This window comes from Scleropages formosus, chromosome 9 (assembly GCF_900964775.1).
Source record: "Scleropages formosus chromosome 9, fSclFor1.1, whole genome shotgun sequence".
In the NCBI taxonomy this organism is placed as follows: domain Eukaryota; kingdom Metazoa; phylum Chordata; class Actinopteri; order Osteoglossiformes; family Osteoglossidae; genus Scleropages; species Scleropages formosus.
The window spans coordinates 16,285,257-16,312,303 of NC_041814.1; the positions used below are offsets into that span (position 1 = coordinate 16,285,257).

The window sequence follows — 27,047 nt, forward strand, 5'->3', positions numbered from 1 at the left end:
ACCCTGTGTTGATACAGTAAGAGTAGCCACTTATCGATGGGTGTGTTATTGCATATTCATACAGTTTCAGACATATAGGGTGTGAGACAAGGAACACTTTGAATGGAGCACCAGCACATTGGAGGGGATTCATACACATAACTGGCAATTTTAAGGTCACCAGTTCATCTGAAATGTTATGGCTACTGGACATGCTTTTGGATCAGGGGGAGAAAGGTATGTGAACATGGAAACAACATGCAAACTCCACACAGACTGAGCCGGACTCAAACCCATGCACAAACACACGTCCAGGCGCTGTGACGCGCCAGCGCTACCTGCTGTACCACCATGTTACCCACCATAGCAAGTTGCCTTAAGCAAAGGCCTTCTTACTCCATATCCTGCTGACTTCCCGCAATGCATATATACAGACACCTTTACTTAATCGCAATCATGAAATAAAGCAAGCACAATGCAGGGATAAACTTTATTTCGCCCACTTCATACTTTCAGGCGGATGTGGCCTGACGAGGACAGGACAGCACCCCACTAGTAGAGGAATGTTTGTGCTCGAGCTAAGTGTTGTTTCATTTCGCTTCAGAATTTCATGACAAAAATGCACGTAAGCAGACAGAGAAGAATTGCTCGTGACTTGACTGTGGCAGCGTCCACGGGCAGGGGAAGAGAAAAGCAAACTCATGCTCTCAGGTCCCCAGGCACGTCTTACTTCCACTTTAGTAGGTGAACAAGCGACGTCGTGTGCTGCACACGCGCACACACACAGTCACGAGTCACACCTCTGCAAGCTATGAGTGCTGCAGGGCAGGCGACTGCTTCACACACTGTACAAGCCCGAGTGTGAGAACGGGAGCTGTGCGTCTGCGTCCGGGACGGTAAGTGCGATGATGCGCTTATTCGGGCCGGACTCTCGTTGTGTCTCACACACACACACACACACACACACGCGCAGGCACACAGAAAACGGGCGACTCAGTCCACTTCTCTGCGAACCCTACAATAGTCAATACTTGGCTCGAAGTTAACATCTGATCTGGGATATCCCACCATGTGCGCACGATTTTGTGCTGTTGGGTGTAGATTTACGGGAAAGTCACAAGTGTGTGCGTGCGTGCGTACGCGCGCGCGCCTAAACCGTGAGCAGAGTAGGTGCAGAGAGATTTGTCACTGCACTAGGCTAGTTTTATTTTTATGCATGCATACACGTCCGTGGTGTCAAAACTTCAGAGACGTGTGAAGGTAGTAGATGGCTATCTATCTATCTTGGTAACCGGACACGCTTTGTTGGTTTTACCTGTTGGATCGAGATGAGAACGAGGTGTCAACTAAATGACGACGTGTTTTAAACTACTGCTACTTTAGTTTTTTTTTACATTTCTGATTTATATTTTAACTGCGCTCCCTCATAACTAAACCCACGATTAATTCCCCAACAGTAAAGTAGCACCAAGTTGCAGCTTACTACTGCGATCGCCGATGCTTTTCAGTTAGGTGTTCTTACTCTGTATCACTTCAGTAGTACTGGTTGAACCAGTGGTTTAAGCGTACAGCACCTGCAGTGATTAGAACGAGATGGCAAAGTTCCATTTCTAAAACAGGACCATTGATTGGATTGGGGAAAAAAATTGTGTGCTTTTCATTGATGTTGCCAGTGACTCGGGACATGCCACACATGGCCACCACCCAGAAGCAGTAACGGAGGAGTAATGCGGGAGTAAGGCGAGGAGCCCGGAGGACCGATGCCTGGTGGTGTCCGCGGAGTGGGCGCGCGCCTCGCCCTCGTGACGGTCACCCTGCTGCTGCGCTGCGCGGCGATGGCAGGTACGCGAGCCCTCCTCCTCCTGGCCGCGCGCTCGCCACGCTCATATCCCGAGCACATCATGATTGATTGACTTACTTCTCTCGAGGTGAAGGAAATTCCCGGTTACGCTGAAGTTCGTTCTTGCAAAATAAACACGGAAAAAATTTTGTCTGCAATGCGTGGCGTTACTTACTGCACCGCATCCCCGAGGCTACCGAATGTATGCTAATATTATTTCTTGGGTAAAATTAAAATAAATATTTGGCAAGAAAATTAATGCACCTCATGATCGCTTCGGTCCACACACACAGTGTCACACACACAGCTCCCTCTGTTTCCCTCTCCGTGTGGTTCACTCAAATGTCGGAGTAACTTACACTGCAAAATTTAGTTTGACCTGCATCATGCCATGTCTCTTTTATTTTGAGAAATCTCGTTACCTGAGAACTACGTTCCACCACTGTTGTTGCTAAATATACTGCTCCTGTTTCGCACTTGTACTCGACTTATTAATACGTGTCCTCAGTTTCTCGGTTGTCTTTATTGGTGTAATCCACTTTGTGTCCCAGTCTGTTGTGCTATTTGTATACTTTTTAAAAAGTCAAATGAATTTCTTAAGACATATTTACCTTGCTACTGTATTCCTTATCTTACCGTACCTCGTCCTGTCCACACCAACTGTCACAAATTTACGAGAAATAAATGAAAAGAAAAAGCCCTGATTTCCAAATAATTCTGTGAAGGGAAAGAGGTTTTTTTGGTATTTTAATGGAATGTCAAAAATCTAGATAATAGGTTGGCTAACTATGACTCATAGTATGAGGCGAATTTGGCTTTCAACGCCCAACGTCTGAAGCCCCTGAGGAAACACCTTGAAGCGCCACTTTGCTGCACGCGCATATATGGTGCAGCCGTTTCTGTTTACTTTTCTATGTATGTAACGCTTTTATATGTATTCATATGTATTTCTACCATTTTTCCAGTAGGCAAGCCGTGTTTCACGGTGTCTGACGCGGGTCCAGTGGTCCGGCTCGGTTCCTCCTTCATTGTGTACTGCTTCTTCAAGGAGCAGTGCCAGCATTCCATCTACAGGGACCGGAAGCAGGTGTACGACGCCTGGAAGCACAACTCGACGAGCATCGCCGTGCACGTGAGGGCGATCACGGAGAACCAGACGTACACGTGTAAGTCCAGCTGCTGCTCCGAGCCCTGCGGACTGGACCTGCTGGCGGGACGTGAGTAGCGCACGTGTGACGTGACACGAACGGCGTGGCAGCGTGACGGGTCTCCTTCCAAAAACACTTACTTATAGACTCGGTTTGCGTTTCTGTAAATAAATGAGAAAAAAACATGCTAAAAGGAAACGTATGGTTTCATTACTAGGTGATAAATCTTCAGACTGTCGGAGATTACTTTGTGTGATATTATAAAAAAATCCCATAGATTATTGTTTGTGGTATTATGAAAATGTCAGAGTATCATGTGTGGTATAAACCTTCATTAAAAGGCAGCGGTTAATGAAAATAATTACTTTTTTTTTTAAGAAAATTGTTTTTGGCACTGCTTTATCAAATACACAGTAGCAGTCAAAAGTGCAAGTTCATCTGGGCAACCTGGTCAATTCTTATGTGAGACAAACTGAACAGAAGTCAAATCAAAGTCACCCACAAGTGTCCTACATCTCTTGGAAATGGTGTAGGAGCTGGGAAGACATTACAACTGATTTCCAGCTCGAACTTGATAACTACACCTCATGGAAAAGACAAGTGCACTCTCACTTTTGACTGGTTCTGTGTGTGTACAACTAGATGTGCTTATAATATTGAATTTTAACAGAAGAGTGGCTGAGTACTTGTTTCCCAGTAGCAGACATCTGTGAAACACCTGCCATTCCACACCGAGCACATCTGTTTCTTACAGTCATGTGTGCATGTATGTATATGTCGCTCCTTAAGTATGCCTCTTGTTGTCCTATAGACCCACCAGATGTACCCTATAAATTAAACTGTATCCAGAAAGGACAGTTTGGGAATATAACATGTACGTGGAGAAGTGGAAGGGAAACATATATTGGAACCTTATCAAAGTTATGGTGAGTATCAAGAAGGCAAAATGATCTAGGATGAGCTGTAATTTTTAGTTGGTAATTTTTACAGAAAACCATGGGGAGAGTAATGGAGATGATTCACATTAAGGGTAAACCAATTTGCACTAGTTGGAGTGCTGTTACAAAGCTCAAGAAATGGTGGAAAACACATTATAACTGGTTTGGTTGTAGGGTCAAGGCACATGGAGATCATGGCACGGCGACACCTGTCTCTTTCCCTGGCTCCGGCTCTGTGACATTCCCTATTTTTGGGCTGCAGTCCTCTTACTCTGTATGGGTCAATGCATCAAACAAACTGGGAACAGCTGTCTCTCCAACTTTGAATTTCACACTCATTGACATAGGTAGGTGCAGTGGAGCAAACACCCCGGGACCTCTAAAATAACACTTTGATATGATTATATCATTGAAATACACACACACACACACACACACACACACACACACACACACACACACACACACACACACTGGCCGAAACCGCTTGTCCATTATTATTATTATTATTATTATTATTATTATCATTAGTAGTAGTAGTAATATTGTTATAAGTATTATTATTATTATCTCACCTAGAGCTGTAGTCCTTTTGAGCGAGGAACTTACACTAAATGGCTCCAATAAAATTACCCAGCTGTACAAACTGGTAAATAATTGTAGGTAGCTTAACATTGTAAATCGCTTCGGAGAAAAGCATCAGCTAAATGAATAAATAAATAAATAAATGTAATAATTTTTATTCTGATATTTTTCGATTAACACGCAGACTCATTTGATTATTACTTCAGTTTAATTATTATTTCACTATTACTTTAGCTGACACCCTTTCAAAGCAACTTACAGTGTTAGGTTTATTTTACTTAATTTTATATTTTGCTCATTTATACAGCTCCGTCATTTTTTAGGGGGCAATTCAGGATAAATACCTTTCTACCTGACTACACTCTGCCCTATTCTGTTGTTACTGCTTGAATCCTCTGATATTTGCTGTCACCCTCCTAATTTTGTGCCTTGCATATGTGTGTTTTCAGTGAAGCCAATGCCCCCAAACATCATGCGAGTCCACTGTTCCTCTTGGCAGTGTGTCCTGTACTGGTCCATTGAAACCGGTGCACAGCTGCTGCAGGTCCGACACCGACCATGGCACGGAAACTGGACCACACACCCCTTCATGGTAACCAAAGAATGCCTTGTAGGAAACAGAAAGAAGAAAAAGCATGGGGACTAGAAGACAAATAAAAAACATTTTAGTAATTAAACATCAAAATGATCAGGCTGAGTGGCCTTTAATTTGTAGTGTTAGAATGCAGCTTTAGAATGTTTTTTCACTGCTTGATGAGCTTTCGTTGTCTGATGACTAAATATAAATCTTAACTGAGAGTTTGCAGACAGTAAAAAGAGGAAGTACCTAGAGCTTCAAACTCTGCATCTAAGTTGTTCTGTGAACCTTTTCACACTAATATCAACAACATACCACGTACCATTTAAAAAACACATATTCATTGCTTATTGAGGTTAAGTAGTTCTGCAAAATGATACTGTTAGAGCAATTCTGTTTCTGAGGTGGTCAAATTAACATTATATTATTCTGGAAAAAATCTGTTCGTGGATGAAAAATGTGTCACCAAAAGTTAATTAATTAATCCCAAAGTAAAAGGTAGTTTTATGCATAACAATTAAAATGTCCAATTTTTTATTATAACAGTTATTATTTCTAGCTTGCCTTTTAGTGATATGCTTATTCATTCATTGTTAGTGTAACTGCTTGTTCACTGCAGGATTGTGGTGGTCTGGAGTTTACCCTGTAAGCATAGGGTGTAAGACATAGTACATGGCAAAATGGACAGAGGAAGATTGATACTTTGGCTCATGAATGCTCATGATGGAGATAAAGTTCCTGAGATCAGTGCTTTTACTACTCTGCAAAACGCGCAGACACTGAGCTGTTATACTATGACGTGCTACAAACAAATGTATGAGGGCAGATGATCTTCATTTGATCACAAGATGTATACTGGTGTAGGGGTACTCATCTTATTAAAGCTGTTTAAGTTACTGTGGCACACGTGGGTGGCTGCAGCAGCACAAAGGAAGGAGGGACGGTGTCCTCGTCACCTTTTATTAAAACCTTCCTTGGCATTAGAAGGGTATGTCATCCAGATTTTCCTCATCAGTTTCTTTTTTTTGTAAAACCACTAATTAAAAAAAGTTTCGCATGAACCTTGAGAGTCACGTGTTTATAGATTATTGGTGTGAGGACTCACAAGACCTGGGTTTGAATCCCACTCCTGCTGTAGTACCCTTGGGCAAGGTACTTACTCGGCATTGCTTTAGTAAAAATGATCTTGCTGCATAAATGGGTAACAAATTGTAAGCAGCTTAACATTCTAAGTTGCTTTGGAAAAAAGCATCAGATAAATAATTACATTCACAGTTATTCATTTAGCTGACACTTTTTCTCTGAAGTGACTTACAGTTATTTACCAATTTATACAGCTGAGTAATTTTATGAGAGAAATTTAGGGTAAGTACCTTGCTCAAGGCTATACAGTCAGAGGTGGAATTCTGATGTTTCCGTAGTGATACTGGACTGACATACTGTAAATTGATGATTGTAACTGATTGAAGTTGTCAGTTTGATAGGAAGTTGTTGTCCCATGTTTCCTTGCACTAAGAATTAAGTTTCTGGATTTGTTTATTTATTTGTTGCCATAGTAATTAATTATTTAAATGAATTCACTGTGTTTGATAATTTTCTTAAATGTTCCCACAAATGTTTATTTTCTATTTATTTTGTTCCTGTGGTGCTGAATGACTGTTCTAAACCAATTACCGGAGATGAGAGTTGTGTTGTTGGGAATCCCCTGCGAGAGGTTGGCTGCATACGTGTCTGGTTACACTGTCGGTTCTGTCATTGTCGGGATTGGAAACAGAATGACTGCATAATTGGCAAAGACACCATTGTGTTGATTTATAAGCCCTTTCTATGAAATAGCCATTTGTCATTGTCGTGTGAGGGATTGGTGCGCAGTGCTGAGTCTGGATATTGACCTGTAGATTTCTTAACTCAGAATGAACCGTTTAGTGTATTTTGACAAGGAACTGTTTATTGTCTCTTGACAGGAAAAAACGCAGAAAAATTACAGTATTTCTGGTCTGCAGCCCTTTACAAAGTATGACTTCCAGGCCAAGTGCAAGTTGAGCCCTACCCAAGGACTGTGGAGTGAGTGGAGCACTGGCATATCCAGCAGCACCGATGAAGAAGGTATCTCTAAATCGCTCATGCTTTGATGTGGGATCAAGATGCATCATTTACCCGGTACAGTGTAAGGGTGGGGACTAGGAAAGAAGAAATAAAAATAAACCAAAGAGTGGAAAAAAACAATGTATTGCAGCAAATGCAAAGAGTGAAAAAATAAGTGTTTATAATGACTTACTGTATGTTTATATTTAAGCTAAGTCAGCTGAATTTGATTAGCATTTATCATTTTTGTGGTATGTTTCAATCACTTTAAAATGAACTATGAGTATAGGAATACATATTTTATAGAATACTTAACTGCCATCATAAATAGACTGTCATGTAGTTTTAAAATACTGATGTATTCAAATTGATTCTAGGCAGTTCAGTAGTGCAAAGTGGATAATTTGCTCTGCGTGTTTAAGGCACCATGTGTGACTTCTGATGTCATGAAACAACCCTGAATGCACTCTGCTGAGCACTTGTGGTTTATTGCTATCAAAAGAACATACAAGTTCATATGATGTGCATGTAGAAAGTCAAAATCAGGAGGTTAAACCCCCTGGAAAATAAACAGTTTACAGGATTTTTAGCACATGGATTCTACTAGAAACATTCAGAACATTTCTCTAAATATGGAGGATATATAATTTTTTTCCACATATGCATAATGTGGAAAAAAAAGCTGCAGCAGCTGTAGGAGTGGAGCTGAAAGCAGCTTCATTGACTTTGCTGTGAATTTACCACAAGCCAATATACCTGAGAGCATGTCTCTCGAGGCAACATCTCTTGCATACGTTTTGGGTTTGCGTGGGCCACACTAGCTTGTTTTTAACACATTGTGGGCGATATGACTGTAGAGTAAAGTTGGAGTCATACACTATGGTCCAGCAGGCATTGCGTAACGGATATGCCTCGCGTGCAGTTGCTCAGGCTTTTGTAAAATTTACTAAAGAATTATTATAAAGCTTCATTATAAAGTGCGTTATGTTGCTGCTGCCTTCAACTGCTAGATTCTGGTCTCTGTTCATACCCATGATTGCGTGGTTGAGTTTTGAGGGTGTCGTTTGCAGTGACATCTCAAATCTGTGTGGTTTTAGGTGACTGGCTGTTGCAAAGGGTTGCAGAATTTGTCTCAACAATAGATGATTGCTGTGACACTTTAACGCAACAGGCATATCCTTTAAATCGCACAGGACAAACACAGGGTCAAAGAGTCCTTTCTGTATGGTTTCATTGTCCTTCTCTGTTGCAGCACCACAGACTAATCTGGACGTCTGGTACATTGAGAAATCTGGGGGCTCGGAGGAGAAGTTAGTTACTGTTCTCTGGAAGGCAAGTACTTGTGTCTTAACTCTACATTGACCTATAACAATGTTAGCATTTGATTAGTGAAAAAAATATATTTTGCAATAAATACCAAATCATTGCAGTCGAAGTAGTGAACTTTTTCTGTTGAATCTATCTGTCTGTTTGTCTATAGCTGGATCCATCCCAGTAGACTCCAGTAGCTTTCCCAGCAGTAGTAGTACTTAGGGTTGGTCGCTCACAATGTGAAGGTACCTGGGTTGAAACCCTCTCTTGCCATAGTACTCTTCATCAAAGTATTCATCTAGAATGTATGCAGTAAGAAGACAGTGCTGTGTAAATGAGTAAATCTGTATAACCGTGATTATCTAACGTAGTAAGCCACGTTGAACAAAGGAGTGAGGTAAATAAAGGTTAAATAACGCAGACAGATGAAATCCTGCATTCCTGTACCTGCATCTGCAAGTAGAATCTCACACAATCTGACAGCCTGTATGCTGTCACACAACAACCGTGACCCGTAGTGGAAAAACCCATTGTAAAATATCTGAATCGGGGTTGGGGGTGGGCAGACACATTCATATCCAGCATCAAAAGCTTGCTTTCAGGAGCTATTTCTCCAGTGACCCTCTAAGCTAAGTGTCAAACCACCCAGCGTCTGTCACTTAAAGTTGCCCATTCGCTGAAGGGGTGTAACAGCATCATAAACAATTATGTGTGATATTGAAACCAAAGCGAAACAGTTAAAAGTTTCACTTTGCCCTAAGACAAAGAAATGAAGACCTGCTTAGAAGAAATGAATGAGGCCACGCCCCCCAAGGTCCATTCCACGGGCCTTCGCACCTCCACAGTGGGACACAAAGGTGAAATGTGTCCAGGACCTTGACCTCATCCTAGTGCCTGAACGAAACTGTAGAACTGCAGCTATGGAATGACAGTTTTACTGTCATGAACAACATGAAGCTCTGTCACAGGCTTTTCAACAAATAATTGCTTACATTTTACGTTTAGCTGATGCTTTTTCCCCTAAAGTGACATATAATTATTTATTTATAGAGGTAGGTAATTTTACTGCAGCAATTTTGGTTAAATACTTTGCTCACAGGGGGTGCGGTGGTGCAGTGGGTTGGACTGCAGTCCTGCTCTCCGGTGGGTCTGGGGTTCAAGTCCCGCTTGGGGTGCCTTGCGGCGGACTGGCGTCCCGTCCTGGGTGTGTCCCCTTCCCCCTCCGGCCTTACGCCCTGTGTTGCCGGGTAGGCTCCGGTTCCCCGTGACCCCGTAAGGGACAAGCGGTTCTGAAAATGTGTGTGTGTGTGTGTGTGTACTTTGCTCACAGCAGTAAGCACTACGCTACCAGCTCTCACCAAATAAACATGTGTGCTTAAATATACATCTATGTTTAAAATGAAGTGTTAATTAGGTTCATAACAAATTTTAAAGCAAAGTTTTCACTAAAAATACTTAAATGAAACAACGGTCACAATCTATTAGGAATAGTGGACGGTGATGCAGCAAGCAGCGCTGGTGCTTCACAGCGCTCGGGCTATTGGTTTGGATGTGGGTTCAAATCCAACTCAAGTGTCAGCCTTCTCAGCTTGCGTTCATATGGGTTTCCACCAGGTGCTCTCATTTCCTCTCACAGTCATAGGGCATGTGTTTCAGGTGAATTAGTGATTCTAAATTGCCCTTACTCTGTGTATGTCAGTGAATGAATGTGTGGAGTCTCATCAAGGGATCCAGGGTGTACAGTGCAATGTGGTCTATGCTTCCGGGATCCAGCCTTTGGATATCAACAGCAGATACGATGATTATTTTTGCTTAAATAAATTTTTCTGTAGTACTTCTGAACACGTCATACACAAGCTCACTGTTGCATCCCACATCAATGGCCTGCAGGAGCTCAGTGAGTCCGAAGCAAGAGGGAGAATCCTGGGGTACGAGATGATGGTTGAGGACTCTTCAGGAAGGGGAATTGCAGAGTACGCCACAAACAACAGCGCTGGCTTTTCTGTCCCCTGTTCATCCTGCAACATCACTGTGTTTGCTTACAACGCCAAGGGCCGCTCCCCCCTCTCCCACCTTTTCGTGTCCCACCAAAGAGGTATTGGTGCCACGTGACCTCCGTGTGATTGAGATGCCCTCGTTTTCCACATCCGCGCTTTGCTCTCTTGTTAGCGGAGATACAAGCAGTGACGTGAACACTGTTCTTGTGTGAAGCTGTGATGCAGCTATACTTCAGTGGGTTTTCTTGGATTGTTACATTTTACATTTATTTTCTGTTTTGGCCAACAGAGTAACAGTAACAGCCTACTGTGTCTCTTCTTAGCTGAACCCCCTCAGAATGTAGTCTGCCAACCCCTGAGTAACCACAGCATCGCCATCTTCTGGAAGGAACCTGCCACTGCTAGAAGGGTGAAGGGGTACCTTGTAGAGTGGCAGTCGGCTGAAGGAAGCAGAGGAGTCGTCCGATGGAAAAGGACAGCTCCTGGTCAACTGGGAACCGTCATCACAGGTAAGTACAGTGCACCAGCCACCCCCCCAGACCTGAAAGATGGACATGGAGATCCCATCTCAAACTACTCTTCCGTTTTCCCATGTCTGCTTTGAAGAAAACATTCAGCCATTTGAGTGCTACCGTGTCGCTGTCCATGCCTTGTATGAGCATGGGATGAGGGGGACAAACTTCACAGAGGCCTACTCCTGGCAGTCAGGTAAGAAATTTAGATTTAAGTAGTTGTTTTCCAAGGGGGGTGCAGTGTTGCAGTGGGTTGGACCACAGTCCTGCTCTCTGGTGGGTCTGGGGTTTGAGTCCTGCTTGGGGTGCCTTGTGACGGACTGGCGTCCCGTCCTAGGTGTGTCCCCTCCCTCTCTCCAGCCTTACGCCCTGAGTTGCTGGGTAGGCTCTGGTTTCCCGTGACCCCGTATGGGACAAGCGGTTCTGATAATGTGTGTGTGTGTGTGTGTGTGTAGTTGTTTTCCAAGGGGGGTGCAGTGTTGCAGTGGGTTGGACCACAGTCCTGCTCTCTGGTGGGTCTGGGGTTTGAGTCCTGCTTGGAGTGCCTTGTGATGGACTAGTGTCCTGTCCTGGGTGTGTCTCCTCCCCCTCCGGCCTTACGCCCTGTGTTACCGGGTAGGCTCCGGTTCCCCGCGCCCCTGTATGGGGACAAGTGGTTCTGAAAGTGTGTGTGTGTGTGTGTGTGTGTGTGTGTGTAGTTGTTTTCCAGCATTCACATGTACATTTATTCATTTAGCAGATGCTTTTCTCTAAAGGGAGGGGGGCGCAGTGGCGCAGCGGGTTTGGCTAGGGCCTGCTCCCTGGTGGGTCTGGAATTCGAGTCCTGCTTGGGGTGTCTTGCGACCGACTGGCGTCCTGTCCTGGGTGTGTCCCCTCCCCCTTCAGCCTTGCGCTCTGTGTTGCCGGGTTAGGCTCTGGTTTCCCGCGACCCTGTATGGGACAATCGGTTTCAGACGGTGTGGGTGGGTGGGTGGTGTGACTGTGTTTGATTACATGCTCGTGCTGGGGACAAGTGCTTTCAGACGTGTGTGTGTTTTCTGCAAAGCGACGTACATCTCAGAGAAAATACAATTTGTGCATAACATTAGGAGAAAGAGATATTGTTGCAGACGTGTGATTCTTAAATAAAGTTTGTTTCTTTGCACTATATGCATCAGTGTTCATCACATAAGTAGCTGCGTAAAACTCAGAATAAGCGAATCCTGATCACCTTCCTACAATTTTTTTTTTAAGATACACAAATGTTTATGTACAATGTAGGAGTAGCAGCTATGTAAAAGCTTATCCTGACAGGATCATAAAGTTATGGTGCATGAACATTTACACCTTACATGACCTTAAGAGATCATGGGCAAAGTGAGTCTGGAAGAGGTGAGTTTTCAGACCCTTTTTAAATGTGGACAGGGTTTCAGCAGTTCTCAGTCGGGGGGGGGGGGTCATTCCACCATAACGGAGCCAGAACCGAGAACCTCTGCGCTTTACTTGTCGTGCGCGAGACCACTAAGCGGACAGAAGTAGAAGAGCAAAGCGGTTTGGACAGGGTGTAGCAGTTGATCAAGTCTTGTAAATAGCTAGGAGCAGTTCTATTGATGCATTTGTAAGCAATAACCAGGGCCTTAAATTTGATCCGGGCAGCTATGGGAAGCCAGTGCGGAGAAACGAGTAGAGGAGACACACGCGAACGTTTCGGCAAGTCAAACAAAACTTGGGGAGCATTTTTCCGTATCAGATGTAGAGGTTTGATAGCAGTCCATTGCCAGGTCCTTGAGGCTGACTGTAGGACTGATGTGGTCTGTTATATGCAGCTCCAACTTTAGGCCCAACCCCCAGCTTAGAGGTGAACGGCCACAGCGTGACTGTAACCTGGAGCTGGATCCCATGGGAGCATCGGAGAGGCTGCCTGAAGAGCTACAGCATCTATGTCACCGGACTAAGAGAGAAAACAAAACAGTATGGTGAGGTGTCAAAAACTCCTCCCAGAAGAATTTCCATACACATATTAAGTCTATTCTGCAAGTAGCTGTCATTCTTGAAAGAACACCATTAATGCTGTATATAAAAAGCATATGAAATCAATGAATAAACATGGTAGCAAAATGCGTTGTTGTGGGAGAAAATGTACAGGAAGCTGTGGCTTTCATCATCCGTTGATGTTTTCTGTTCCAGGCCCAATAGGTATCTCTAAGAGAAGGTATACCATCAGTGGTTTGTCATTTGGAGACTACAGACTGTTCATCACAGGAAGGACGGCTATGGGCGAGGGCCCCCCGGGGGACGATAAGGTCTTTTTCATCTCCTCGCAGGGTAAGGTCACGTCGTCTTGGGAAGACCACAAAGGCAGGCAGTTCACATGCGATGCAGATCTGTTGGTTGTTCTCCCTGGTCGCTGAAAGTGAAAAGCCACTGAAAAACCCAGTGACACGTGAGAAATTTCAAAAATGGGCCTGCCTGTTTTCAGCTTTATTATAGGCCTGCTGGGGGCATGGTGGCGCAATGGATTTGACCGGGTCCTACTCTCTGGTGGGTCTGGGGTTCGAGTCCTGCTGGGGGTGCCTTGCAACAGACTGGCGTCCTGTCCTGGATGTCGTCCCCACCCCCTCCAGCCTTACGCCCTGTGCTGCCGGGTTAGGCTCTGGCTCCCTGCGACCCCGCATGGGACAAGCGGTTTCAGATGGTGTGCGTGCGTGCGTATTTTCAGCTTTATCGTAGGGGCACGGTGCCCCAATGGGTTTGGCTGGGTCCTGCTTTCTGGCAGGTGTAGGGTTCGAGTCCTGCTTGGGGTGCCTTGTGATGGACTGGCATCCCATCCTGGGTGTGTTCCCCTCCCACTCCAGCCCTACGCCCTGTGTTGCTGGGTTAGGCTCCGGTTTGCCACAACCCTGCTTGGGACAAGCGGTTTCAGCCTGTGTGTGTGTAGGCCTGCTTGCAGAAAAGATTACTTGTGTGTTTTACAGAGGTTGACCACAAGGAGGATTTGGTGTTTGTCAAGTTCAGCTGCCTGGGCCTGGTGCTACTGGCTCTGGGGTGCCTGTTACATGCCTCCTCCGTGCGCCACAGGTAAAGCTGATCTCTGGCGCTTATCACTCACACACAGAGAACATGAGGAAAGAATAAGACACATACTTTAAAACAGTATCCTTGGAGCATGATCTCCAGGCAGTGCTAACCTTTCTAATTCTTCACTGAACCCAGATTATAATGTTCTGTGACTACAGCAGTCACCCATGGGCCATCAGCAAGTTTCAGCAGTTTTCAGAGCTAGGTCACACCATGGTCAGCTGAATATTTTTTTTGATTGAAATCTAAATAGAACAACTTGTTTATACCAAAAGAGACACAGATGAGGTCACACAGTCGATGTCATAACACAGATTACTATGCCACAACTAAACACTATGCCGAACGTCAATGACCACCGAAATTGTCCAGGCATCGGTAAAGAATTTTTTTTTTTGGCAAGTGCTCAGTGAATTTACTGTAACTTCAGAGTGCTTCACAGAACTGTGTTTCTGGCTTTTGACAGAGTGTCCACATGCTGTTACTGCCTTCTGCCGGATGCTGTTCCCGACCCTGCTAATAGTACGTGGGCTAAGGAATGCAAATCATACAAGGTATCTGTGTCCAGCACTAAGCACACACCTACTTTGTGTCCAGTTCTTTCAGGAAGGTGGGCTGGTACTGGAAACGAAACGCATTTGTTGTTTATCACATTCTTAACACTTTGTCTCAGTGTCTTGATATGGAAAGGAAAGCCATAAAACCTTGCAGGGCACAAAACATGAAATCCAAAAGCAACAAGTTTGAATCAAGGAAGATTGTGCCCAATACTCCTCTAGTCTTTTTTAGCAAAAAGATTACTAAAATGAGCAAGCTGTGCAAATGGGTAATGCCATTTTACTCTGGATAAATCTATCAGCTAAGTGACAAATTATCATTAATCTTAATGACCATAACTCAGTCTAAGGTGTAGCTACAAAGATGTAAAAATGGAGACAGTCTAGATACTTATTAGCACAAAAGAGTCAGTGCACTCACCTTATGTTCACCTGGTTATTGAGTCGGGAAATGGTTGGTTTACCTCTCAATGAATAAAAACAAGCGGTTTTAGTGAAGAGAAACGGTCTTTTTAATGAGTTCATATTTCTGTTTCATTAGGGTCAGATGATGCTGAAGCATAATTTAGATCTCAACAGTTCTATCCTGAGTGACGAGGAACCCGAGACCGTGGAGATACAAGAAATTCAAGACATCTGGGAAGACTCCATAGGGAAGTCAGGTGGATGTAATGGCACTTTTTTGCCTTCAGTGGAAAACAGCTGGACTGGTTTCCAGCAGCGGACACTCTACAAAGTTCAGCCAGCGCGCCCCTATATTAAAAGCTTCTCTCAAGAATCGGATAGTTCAGACGGGATCGAGGCGTCCAAAAGCACAGATATGACTCCTGATTACATTTCCTCCCATGGGCTGCTGGAGCAGGACAGTGAGGAGTTAGAGCAAGGCCAGATTGTTGACTTCTTCCCCAGCTTCTCCAGCCCCTTCTCAGGACCTTTAGTGCCATTTGAGGGAAAACTGACTCTTGATGTTGTGAAGGTTGACTGGAGCAATCTGGATTGAGTAGAACCCACTTATGTGCTCTTCACCGTGTCGTCCTTTCTGACGAACTTGCCTTAGTTTGTCTCTCACATTTGCAGGTTACCCCGAATGAGGCCACCACACGGACGTCACGTACCATTGAACCTTTAATGGACTCTTAAGTAAGCATTCAAACACTAAACAGCCCTTGGTGTCAAACACATTACATGGCAGCCTGTGTGCTCACAGTTTTGCAGCAGAACCTTTTCTGGGCTCGTTCTGACGTTTCTGACAGTTCATGCCCTCATTGCCCAAGATACATCCATTCAGGGTTCGAGATGGCAACTCTACAAGGAGCTTCATGTAATAACCCTGCTGTCCGTTTGGATTAATGCATAAACACAGAGTATCATATTACAGCATGTGATAGTCTGGGGCTCCTTCTAGGAACTGGACTATAAATTGAACAGTTTTAATTTATATTTTCAAGATGTGTATGTCTGTCTTGGCTATTGGGGAAATAATTGTGGAATTGCACCATTTGTTACAAGTACTTTTACATCAGGAGGATTTTATGTTGTACGTTTAGTTTTGGCTAGTTTAGGTTTTGCAAACCATAAACCGTACTGTATGTGTCAGTCCTGCGGTGAGCACCAGCCCTGTCTAAGGCACATGGACTTACTGCATGGGGCATTTTTCTACATTAATCCTCACTGGCTGTACCCTCTTGCTGCCTTGTGTTTTAATAATGTCTGCATTATGGCATCTCCACTTCCCCACTCTACTCTCACCATATCTCATCATTCCTTAGCCAAGTATACTGACCTGAATGAGGATGAGTTCACGGCTTTTCTGCACTATCATTAAAGATAACATTAGTTACAACATAAGGCAGTTTAACTATTAAAGTCAGTTTTGGGGCTGAGGATTTTCACCATTGGAACTCATGGTAAATACATCTGAGTTATGAGAATTCACCTTATGAAAGGTTTTTTAGGAATGCATTATCTTTGTAAGGGTGGACTGTACCCACATCTTTTAACGCCACTTATGTTTTAGCCTTAAACGAAAATGCTCAACCCACAGCTGTAATCGTACAGAAAGAGAAAATTCAGCGCTACTATTTAGAACAGAAATAAACCATTACTTGGACCAATTAAATCACAGTAGGGTATAATGGAAAGCACAGATCTCTTCAACATCGCTACTAACGTTTATTAGCACTAAGTTCCAGTAAAAGAGCAAAGTAGCAAATGGCTACTTTTGATTGCTCTGGTGGCCCATATCTGAAGCTCACAATAGAGCAACTGCAATGTCAGATGATTTTAGACATATAACCAAATGTAAAAATTTATGCATTATGATTTCACAATCTCTCAAAATCACACATTACACATGAGTGAAAAATAAGAGGTGACCAGCAGAGCTCTCACTGCTCTGGGGCAGAATGTGAACTTTAGGATGGCCAAAACATTCCACTCCAGCTCTGAAAGGTGTATTGACGACAGACGAAAGTGGCTGCTAAGGACACAGTATTCCCATGCTGTGGAGAGCTACTACACAAGGAAAGGAAAAACCTAACAATGTGTTCCTTTCCAGAAAACTTCTGCCCATTGACACCTCTGCATATTCCTTTGAAAGCTCAATTTTAATTAAACCATCAAGCTCTATCGGCATGTAAAGTTCTGGGTTTGTGCCACCACGAAGTTACCCTTCACTCATATTGATTTGTGGTTGTTTTCTAGGTGTTTGACTAAGTATCAATTCTGTAAATGTACAGCTCATAACATTAGAATATAATTTGACCATCCAACATCATCACTAACTTATAATTAAACTGACTGAACAACTCTGGCAGGATTCAATTTTTTATACTCACAGTATACCATATTCGTACTGTATTATCACATCACTAACACCCAAAAAGACCTGTGATTCACACTCCATCTTTACCATAATGTCTCTTTATATGCTCAAGCTACACGTTTTCAAAAATGTTTTTTCACACAATAATGGGACACTTTCTTCAGGGTTATAGTCTCTAAAATCCCAGTAGGGAAGCAAATGCAATCTGTTTCCTCTCTAAAAGGCACACATTGAGTATGTGTGGGATCTGATAAATTTTGCACAATTCCAGTTTACAGGCTACAACTGGTATTCTAGCTCAATTTACCTAACTGATGACCAAATCATATTTATTTGTTTAGCAGACATTTTTGTCCAAAGCAATGTGCAACTCAAGAGTGAATGACAAGACAGCTATATTAAGCTTTTATTCATGGTGTCTTGGGGTAAAAGTGGCTCTGAAGTTCTGAACACACTTCCAGTGCCAACTGTACATGGAGGAGCCAGTTTATAGAAAACTATAAAGAGGCCTCCTTTAATAATTCAGTGCTGCTTGAGATAACCAGCACATACTTGGAATAGTTCTTGTTTTTATAGGTGAACTAAAAACCACCCAACATGAAACATAGCTTCTTTAACATCTTATTCAACTAAAGCAGTATTTCTCACTTGAATATTAATAAAACTGCTTGTTCCTGTAGCATGAAGACATATTGAATGTTAATATTTTCAAAATAAATTTTGCTTAAAAGCATTAAGGCACAGGACTTGAAGGAAACAGCTGGTAAATCACATGTCCAAAACTTTTCTAAGGAAAACCCAGAGTGCACAAAATAACCTGAAGTAATGTGCCTTTTTATAACAAAGGCAGTAGTATGAAAATACCTTGGTTAACCATGCACGGAAGTAGTGGTGAAAACCAAGACAAATCTAATACAATTAGTGAGCATAAATTATTTACAGGGGGTCACTCCCAACTTTTGCACCACAAATGAAATGGAAATTATTCCACACTACTCTCTGCCTGAGGCAGGAAATTAACACCTCTAAGCAATTTATTAGAACAGGGATGTTTGCAAAAAATGGGCTTTAAGTCAAAACCCCAAACCTGTCTGGACCCAACAGTTGTACAGAAGAAAAATCCGCAGGAGTAAGTTGTGTTCATCGCCAGCGACTTTCCAACACTAAATAAAAAGCTTCAGTGTGATTATGGCCATATTTTAACTTTTCCCGTGTTGTGTTAAAATTCACACTACATACTGAAAGTCAATCAAATATGGACAAAAGTATTCTATTAGCAGGGTTAGAATTCATACATTCTGTAGTACCTGTTCCACATTTAATTATGCATTTCTTTCAGAAAAATTATGCAGTAGTACTGCTGCAGAAAAAATACCAGCAAGTAGACCATTTTTAAGTTTTGATTTTTTTTTATAAACAGAAAAAACTAACACAGGTCAAAATGAAAAGCTAAAACCTGTAGTCTACCCCTGACCCCCAAGAATGAATAGCCAAATCCAAAGGATAATCCACCACAAACCATTCAAAAGTCAAGTGTTCATCAGGCCAGGGAACAAACACACACCCACTTGGACAAAGTGGTCCAACCAAATAAAATAAAACCAGAGGTATCTACCAACAGCCTATGAAAATACCACATCAATATCTTCATAAACTGAATGTGATGTACACTTCAAGTCCCAATTAAAAAAACTGTACAAAAAAACAGTACTGTACTCAAAAGTAAGACTTGCATCTTGCCAAATAACTGCTTAAACCCTATATTTGGTAGTATTTTTTGAGTGGCGGACAACCCTCAACTGTTCATACTGAAGATGTATTTTGAATTACGAGGGAAGAAACCAAGCAACGGGACACCATGAACTAACATTTACTCTTCACACCTATATTTGGAAAGGCATAATTTTAAGCAGCAATACAAAAAGTATTTATGAAGAATGCATAATCTCTGAAAAAAATACTGTATGAAAGCATCCCTGCTACCATGTTTCTAAATACAAAACCTTGATCAATAGTTTGCTTGAGAGCAGCAAGTAGTCCTTTCGATTTTTTCCTTTTTAAAATTGTTTTCAGTCCATAAGTGTGAATGGTATGGATGACAGTCTTCCATTTGTTTTTCATTTGTAGCTGAAGGATCCATTAGCATGCAAGCCATGTAGAGGAGAACCCGGGTGGCAGGGGTCTTAAGGTTTGGCTGATGACAGCTGACCCTTCTTAGGTCAGGGCAGGAAAAGCCTCAGGGTCATCCACATCAGGTGCAGACACGCCACCAGGCTATGGGGGGGAAAGACCATGTTATCATGTAGCTGAGAAACATGAGCTGTATGCATGAGATTACAGAATTCCACAGCGTATTCAAAAAGCTCCAGGAAAGATGAATTAATGAATACCTTATCAGATCTGCCCCCACGCACTGGCCTGCTGCTACCACGCCCACCCCTTCCACCACGGGGTCCGCCACGGCCACGTCCTGGGCGGCCCAAGTCTCCAAAGTTGATCTCCAGTTGGGATGTGATGTCATTGGCCGGCTTTCGGAAGTGATGGTCTGCAGCTGCATCATCTACATGGGCCTACAAGAGCATCCATAAATGAGAACATGAGAAGAGTTAGAGGAAAGCCTTTGTCTTTAAAAAAGGTACTTCCCCAGACTATTAAAAATTTGAAAATTAACTCTTCTGATAATTAACAACTATGATCTTTAAACCAACTTATATTTGACATCACTTGCATCTCATCACTGAGCGATACACAATTTGATACCATCCCGCTATCCCCAGAGACAAGCTAGAGTGCTTTATAAATGTCATTAAGAAATGCTGTAATTTTAGACTGGCTGTTGAAGAGGGCATGTAAATTTTATTAATGATGGGCCAAACAGAGCATTCCCTTAGCAGCAAGTAGTAAAGTAGAATAAGTTATGCTATACGGGGGGGGTTGAATCTTGGGAGCCTTGCCAAACAAACCCTTTGAAAATTTTAAAAATCATACCATAAAAAGGTGATGAATATAAGAGCAAATTACATTTTGAATACATGCAAATATCTTTAACACAAACAAAAAATTGTCACTAAAACAGCAGTGTGAAGAATAAAATTCCAAACTTACATCTTCACTCTTGGACTTGTGCAGCACATATCCTTTCTTCCACTGGCCGTCAGCACCCTCATTGGCTTTGCGGATGTTGAACTCCACCTTGGCCCGCTCCTTGTCCTGCATGGCTTTCCATTCATCCAGGGTCATCTCCTTGGGTCCTTCTTTTACCTCCTCAGCTTCATTCTCCCTGCAAAACAAGTAAGGATTTAGACAAACTATATAAAATGTTCACAAATGACATTTAGAAACAGTGCTTTGAAAACAGCACCGGCCTCTGGGGGGATATCATCACATACTTGTTTTCGGAATCAGCAGGAGGATGATCTTCGCCTTCGTGGGTTTCCTCCGTAATAGCGGATTGATCAAGGTCACTGTAGGTTCAAAACGGTGTACACAACAATCAAGAAATGAAAAGGTACATCTGATAGTTCACCTTCTGCATCCAAAGTACTATTGTAAATTTTCTGAAGGCAAAACTGTACATTGGTACAAAAGTTCACAATTACAGGACATCTCACAATATGTTTTGTAGATATGGTGTTCTTTATGACCAAATGTTATAAGACATTTACACCAGAGGGATGCAAAAGGCAACATAATAGGATGCTTTCATAAAGTATAAAAACATTCATTGAAATACTGTCTTTCATGATTACAGTACCTGCAATATTTTGAACAAAATACAATGCCAATACATATCCTCTTACAATACACTGGTGCATACATCTACTATGTGTTTGTTGCCTCCTGGTACTACTGTTTTCAATACACTGCTGAGCTAATGTACTTCATGTTTCCTTGTTCACTGTCAAAAAAATATAAAAAGTTTAAATATAACTTTGAAATTCTGGTTTAAATACTTATAGTTTGGAGTAAGCACTGAATTACATTAAACGAGAGAATGATCGACTAACTTTTTTCAATATTTATGTGGAGGATCACTATCCATGTGTAGTTTTGCTGCAAGACTTTGTGTGATGTACATTGCTTTGGAGAAAAGCATCTGCTAAATGAATACATGTAATACACTTCACACCCATATTAGCTTAACATGTTGGTACACAGTGTCAGACTGACTCATGAATACAACATGGTACAACTGCAATGTAACAGAGACTTGGTTAAAACTGCTCAAACTTTTAACTCAATGTTAACACTATATTCAGATTACCTTTTTTGCTATGGGCAGCCGACAGACAGCAAAATACTCTATCCCAGTAGTTCACGTGGAAATCAATCACAAGTGCAAACAGTCTCATTAAAAAATAAAATTTGATTGCGATGGTAACAGGGTTCATGAGCACTGTCAATTTTGATGCAGCATGCACTCCTCCAGATGACCAACCTCAACTCATCCTTTACAGTGCCCCAGTTGTGGGATCCACTCCCACCACGCTTCTCCTCTGCTTTCAGGCTGCTGCAAAACAGCATACAAACAATTAGTCTGGTGGAACATGCCAGATGTGAGAAGACTGCAGACCTTATCAGAAAAGCCCTTACGACCGGTCGCTGCCACTGTGTCTGTCGAATTCACGCTTTCCGCGGGAGTCAAAGCCATCACTTCTGCCCAGTCCTCGCCCACGGCCACCACGACCTCCTCGGCCGCTGCCACGTCCTCGTGGCGGCCTTTCTCCTGTGGACCTGCTGGCATGGAAGAGGAACACTAAGCACCACACAAGCTGAACACCAACCCACATATCACTTGTGACCATCAGAAAAATGACCCTGCATATCACAGGACTCCAGCCACCCAAAGCCCTGAAAGCTAACTGTCCTTTTCCTCCCCTCATGTTTCTATTTCTGTCACACACCAGCCCATGGCAAACCATAAGAAACTGAAAGGTAAATGTGTGTACCAAGTACTCGCACATTTGCAATCAGAATGTCAATATACATTTATCTGCAACAATAGCAACTCAATCCAAGGAGAAAGACGACTTCATTTAGACTAAAAACACTGCTAAAGTATGGAACTGGACTCCACCAAAGCAGAAACCCTAATGCCATAAGGTACATAAAACTCTGTTACTCATGTCCTTTACTTATGTTAATGCAGATCAGCAGTGGAAGAAAAACTCAATTTTCTTTAACAAAAAAAGACCTTCATGTCCAAAGTCACTCACTTCTCCACAGAGAATTCGCCACCCTCAGGCTTGTCCTCAGCAGGCTTGTCCAAGCGCCGCTCACGAGGTGGTCTCCGGTCTGGTCTCCTGTCCCCAGGCCGACCCTCGCCTTGACCACCCAGCTGGGAGCCAGACTGCCCCTGGTGGGAGCCAGATTGCCCCTGGTGGGAGCCAGATTGCCCCTGGTGGGAGCCAGACTGCTGCTGCTGCTGCGGTGGCGGCGGCTGCTGCTGCTGCTCAGGCTTTCGGCCTACTCTCCGGATGCCTGGAAAACAAAGAACAGAACACTAAATGTCATGAATGTTATGAAACGTAGGTTTAGATTTAAAACACATACTCAGTTGTAACATAACTTCCCCAGCATTACAGATGCAAAGTTTACCAGACTCAGCTCCAGGTATTAAGTACAAACTAAACGGATTTGTTAACAATATAATACTCAACAATATAATAAAGACTCATATGTAGATATTTTACTAACTGGACTTTGCATGAGTGAAAATGACCTAGCTGGAGAAAAATCATGTAAATGACTAAGCATCCTGGCATAAAAAAACCCTAACATCATAACGTGCTTTAACTGGAAGAAGCAGAGCTGTCTGCTGCTGTTCCTAACAAAGTGAACGTCCACTTTTACTGCTTGACCAGTCCTGGTCAGGAGGGGACACTGAGGGCACTTTGAGCCTAGGGGAGATAACTATAAATAGACCCACATGTGCGCATGTAGGTCAGCAGCGCTGGGGGGGGGGGGGTCGTGCAGCCCCACTTCCCTTCATAGTTAAAACTTCCACTATGCCGAGATCCCCCCCCCGAGCCGTACAGACACTCCGCCGAAAACTTGTCGTCCCACGCGCTCCCGTCCAACCTTACAGGCGGAGACTGACGAGGCGTAACAGGTGCACGAGCACGGCACGCGCGCGCGCACCAACCCGCCAAAGCAAAAAAAAAAAAAAAAAAAAAGGGCGAGTTCACCGCAAGTGAACGTCACACTGGACAGGAGCGAGAGGCACTAGAGCTCGAAGCCTGCGAATAGAGAGCGACTTCACTTCTCCGCGCTGCGAGTTCCATCCAGGTACGCACTTGGAGAGCCGTGACGCCCAGAGAGAGCGCCCGCATATCTATCGCGACGATATCGTTAATACAGTGAGAGGCCTGTGAGGGGGCTGATTATCCTGCCCTGCCTCACCACGACACGAGGCGTGGTGGTGTCGAAGCCCGGCGATAACGCGGCTCTGGAGGAGCCATCTTCTCTCTCTCTCTCTCTGTCCTCGGAGCCGTGGGTCGTGCTCACTCCAGGGGCACCATTGTCTCAAAGTTCCACAGACGAGAGAAAGACCGTCGTTTCCTGAGGAGCGCGCCGCGGATCATCACATCACCACAAAAAAAGATATAAGAAGGCAGCTCTCCCGATTTCAAACTAAGCCAGCCAGCGAGTGTTTAACGTTGCATATCCATATGCAGCCAGAGCGCGACGCATTTCTCGTACCAAGACTTCACGCGGAACCTACACCCGACCTCATGCCACGGCCCATGGACTGCACGGCTGAGCACCACCTGCACGGTCCCAGACACACATGGCGCAGCGACCTGCGGGAGGAGCCACCTCACCTTCCTTCTTCAGAGCTACCGGCGCCTGCGTCTCCTCTTTCTTGTCCAGGAGCGGGTTCTTTCTGTCCTTTTGCGACTCCTTCTTCAGTTGCTTGGCAGCCTGAGCCGCGGTCTTGGCGGCGGCACCACCACCGGCGGCGGCTGCTGCTGCCGCGACCTTCTTCTTGCTCTCCGCCTCCTTCAGCAACTCGAACGGGTCGTTTTCATCGTCGAATAGCTGGTCGAACCGATTGGTTACGACGCAGCCAAAACCTTCTTGCAGATGTCCGGGCATGATGGCGCCCCTTCAGCAGGATTCTCCTCCGATTCTACGAGGCCGAGGCGAACCGCCTGTCTGCTGCTGCCACAAGATGGCCGGGAAAGGGAGTCGCGTCTCTTCCGGCGTGATGAGCATCCGGGTCCTGAGATCCCAGGCGCCGCGTGGGGTGTTGCGTAGAGAGTGGCGCATGAGGCACGTGGTTCGGGCACGGTGGAGAACTCCGCTAAACACGGTGTGTTTTGCCGTTTACAGGTTGTTGTGCTGTACAAAAATGGGTAAACGACTGTAAAGTTGATTAACATGTACGTTTTGTTAAAGAAAAGCTACATAAAGGTCAATATTGTAAAATATTATTATTATTATTATTATTATTAATATGTCCACGTTAGGGTGTGTGTACACTTCACAATTGTCGTTCATCTGGGATATTATTTGACATATAAGCAACTGCAGATTCTATGAGTAATACCCGGAGTATAAGACGCACTTATATTTTTTTACACTCTGCGTTTAAAATACCGTACTCGAGAGTATATAGTTGGGCTGTTAATTATTTTCCGCTTAAGCTTTCTTCCGTTTCTTAAGTAGATATTACTTTGAATGATATTTTATTCCGAACCTATATATATCAGCGTATAATAATCAGTAACAGCAGAGCGTCACTTCAGTCGCACTTGTTTAAATACAGTGAATCACGGTTGTCTCTTTTATAGCCTACGAGAACTGCTGGAAATGTGTCCCGAGAAGGAGCTGCGCTGTGATTGAACCCGTGAGGAGAGGGCACTGTGAGTGGGCAGGTCGTATTACTTGGACGGTGACATGATGATGATGATGATGATGATGTTCCTCACTCTGCGCTCAAATCGCGGACTCCAACTACCGGAGCGTTATAGCTACACGAGATGATGGGGATCATTCATGAGGTGGTGGCTGGGAACGCGTCACAGAGTATTTCTGCAGGTTTGGGTTCGCTGAGTGAGCAGATGGGACACAGATCTGCCGGCACTCGCACACGGATCTCAGCGCACCTCAACTTTCCGAAGAGCTGCGGCGCTCGGCTGCGGACTGGAGCTTCGGACCGCACCTGGTGCTCGGACTCTCAGCGACAGCCTGCCTGGCATGACTTCCACCGTGACAGAAGCCATGATCGAGTCCTACGCGCTCATGTGCTTCGTGATGGTCACTTTCTTCGTGTACTTCTGCGTAATGGTGTGGGCTTTCAGCAACCCGAAGGAGGACCTGGACACGACGAGGACGCATCCCGGCGACGTCACTTTAGAAATGTCGCACGAGTCCTCCTTGGAGCAAATCATGCACTCTTTACAAAACGAAAAGGTGCAAAGACCCACGGGCTGGAGGGGCTCTCAGGAGAACCTGGAGATCATGATCTCAGCGGGAGAGCCTGTGAGATTCCACTTCGATTACAGCCCTGTTGTCTGCACTTTGAAGGAAATCAGTGCATAATCAAGTTAAGTCACGTGACGTGAAGTAAGCGTAATAAAATTAGGCTCACGCTGAAATTACAGGAAATACGCTTGCTCCTAATAAGACTTAGTGATGAAGATCAAAGAATTTTAACAGACGGTATCAATCAATGTCGATAACTTATCTATAGCTTCTAATCATGTATAACCTCTTTAATGACGCTGAAGTCCTCTATCATATAATGTAGATGTGCAGCACTTAGATTCTACATTTACTCAAGTCAACCAATAGTTTGCGTACTGAAAATATGTAGTAAGTAGCTCTAGTTCCAGGTTCGCATGCGGGAACATTATGTGTAGAAATATTATGATTGTGAAAGACATGAGTTTTCTTTTTCTTATCCTCATGTTCACCTCTAAATTGTGCAGAGAGCTGTGAAATAGTACCTTGTTCATTCATCAGACACGGCCTATTTTTAGGCACAGAGGACCCGTCGTCCGGCTCCGGTTTCTGCGCACCTGGTACTGAGCCAAGTATTGATCACCCATCATGACCTCTCGTCGCGTCTCTGCCCTTGTTGCACGTCTGTTAGCAGTATAGTATAGTTCTGTTTAAAACGTACTCAGTTCATCTCTTACCCTTTTTTTGGTAATTGATTAAAAATAATTTGAAGACGGGGTGTGGTGGTGCAGTGGGTTGGTCCGGGCCCTCCTCTCTGGTGGGTCTGGGGTTCGAGTCCCGCTTGGGGTGCCTTGCAATGGACTGGCGTCCCGTCCTCGGTGTGTCCCCTCCCCCTCCGGCCTTACGCCCTGAGTTGCCGGGTAGGCTCCGGTTCCCCGTGACCCCGTATGGGACAAGTGGTTCAGAAAATGTGTGTGTGTAATTTGAAGACACCACACATGTGAGACGTTCAGACCCATCTCATGTAGGAAGTTTATTAATATCAATGTAACCACAACATCAGTTCACATATTTACTTCTCAGAACAATATAACAATGTACGAAGACGTCTTATAAAAGACCTTGTATGATCTGCACCAGGAATAATAATCACAGTCCAACTTACGTGAACCGTTTGCCTTTCCCCAAGGTGACAAGGTTAGAAGCAAGTTTACAACAATTTACCCAT

General features: G+C 43.9%; 2 protein-coding genes across 4 annotated transcripts; one reads left to right on the plus strand and one right to left on the minus strand.

Annotated features, from left to right (window-relative positions):
* The first annotated feature begins 797 nt into the window (after positions 1 to 797).
* Positions 798 to 15,620, plus strand: LOC108935377 (interleukin-12 receptor subunit beta-2-like). The gene is made up of 16 exons (XM_029254972.1): positions 798 to 875; positions 1,653 to 1,821; positions 2,785 to 3,036; positions 3,779 to 3,893; positions 4,080 to 4,252; positions 4,940 to 5,082; positions 7,032 to 7,173; positions 8,405 to 8,484; positions 10,354 to 10,558; positions 10,784 to 10,969; positions 11,067 to 11,168; positions 12,778 to 12,927; positions 13,139 to 13,276; positions 13,927 to 14,029; positions 14,496 to 14,583; positions 15,128 to 15,620. Exons 2-16 carry the CDS (start codon positions 1,740 to 1,742, stop codon positions 15,584 to 15,586), a joined length of 2,418 nt encoding a protein of 805 aa, XP_029110805.1. The 5' UTR covers positions 798 to 875; positions 1,653 to 1,739; the 3' UTR covers positions 15,587 to 15,620.
* Positions 15,621 to 16,133: 513 nt separating this feature from the next.
* Positions 16,134 to 24,607, minus strand: serbp1a (SERPINE1 mRNA binding protein 1a). Of its 3 annotated transcripts, none has more exons than XM_029254971.1 (8): positions 24,235 to 24,607; positions 22,627 to 22,891; positions 22,007 to 22,147; positions 21,849 to 21,917; positions 20,800 to 20,874; positions 20,516 to 20,690; positions 19,801 to 19,980; positions 16,134 to 19,684 (listed from the first exon to the last, which is right to left on the minus strand). In XM_029254971.1, exons 1-8 carry the CDS (start codon positions 24,506 to 24,508, stop codon positions 19,625 to 19,627), a joined length of 1,239 nt encoding a protein of 412 aa, XP_029110804.1. In that variant the 5' UTR covers positions 24,509 to 24,607; the 3' UTR covers positions 16,134 to 19,624. The 3 variants fall into 3 exon arrangements, with proteins under 3 accessions (XP_029110804.1, XP_029110803.1, XP_029110802.1); XM_029254970.1 differs by having other exon boundaries at positions 21,849 to 21,920; positions 22,004 to 22,144; positions 24,235 to 24,606; XM_029254969.1 differs by having other exon boundaries at positions 21,849 to 21,920; positions 22,004 to 22,147; positions 24,235 to 24,606.
* Between the last annotated feature and the right edge of the window lie 2,440 nt (positions 24,608 to 27,047).

Coding starts and splice junctions, on each gene's coding strand:
- LOC108935377 (XM_029254972.1), top strand. CDS start 1,740: ATGCCTGGTGGTGTCCGCGGAGTGGGCGCGCGCCTCGCCCTCGTGACG. Junction 13,277..13,926: donor CTTTTTCATCTCCTCGCAGG/GTAAGGTCACGT, acceptor TGTGTTTTACAG/AGGTTGACCACAAGGAGGAT. Junction 14,584..15,127: donor AGGAATGCAAATCATACAAG/GTATCTGTGTCC, acceptor CTGTTTCATTAG/GGTCAGATGATGCTGAAGCA.
- serbp1a (XM_029254969.1), bottom strand. CDS start 24,508: ATGCCCGGACATCTGCAAGAAGGTTTTGGCTGCGTCGTAACCAATCGG. Junction 21,921..22,003: donor CACAGTGGCAGCGACCGGTC/GTAAGGGCTTTT, acceptor GCTGTTTTGCAG/CAGCCTGAAAGCAGAGGAGA. Junction 19,981..20,515: donor ACAAGTCCAAGAGTGAAGAT/GTAAGTTTGGAA, acceptor ATGCTCTTGTAG/GCCCATGTAGATGATGCAGC.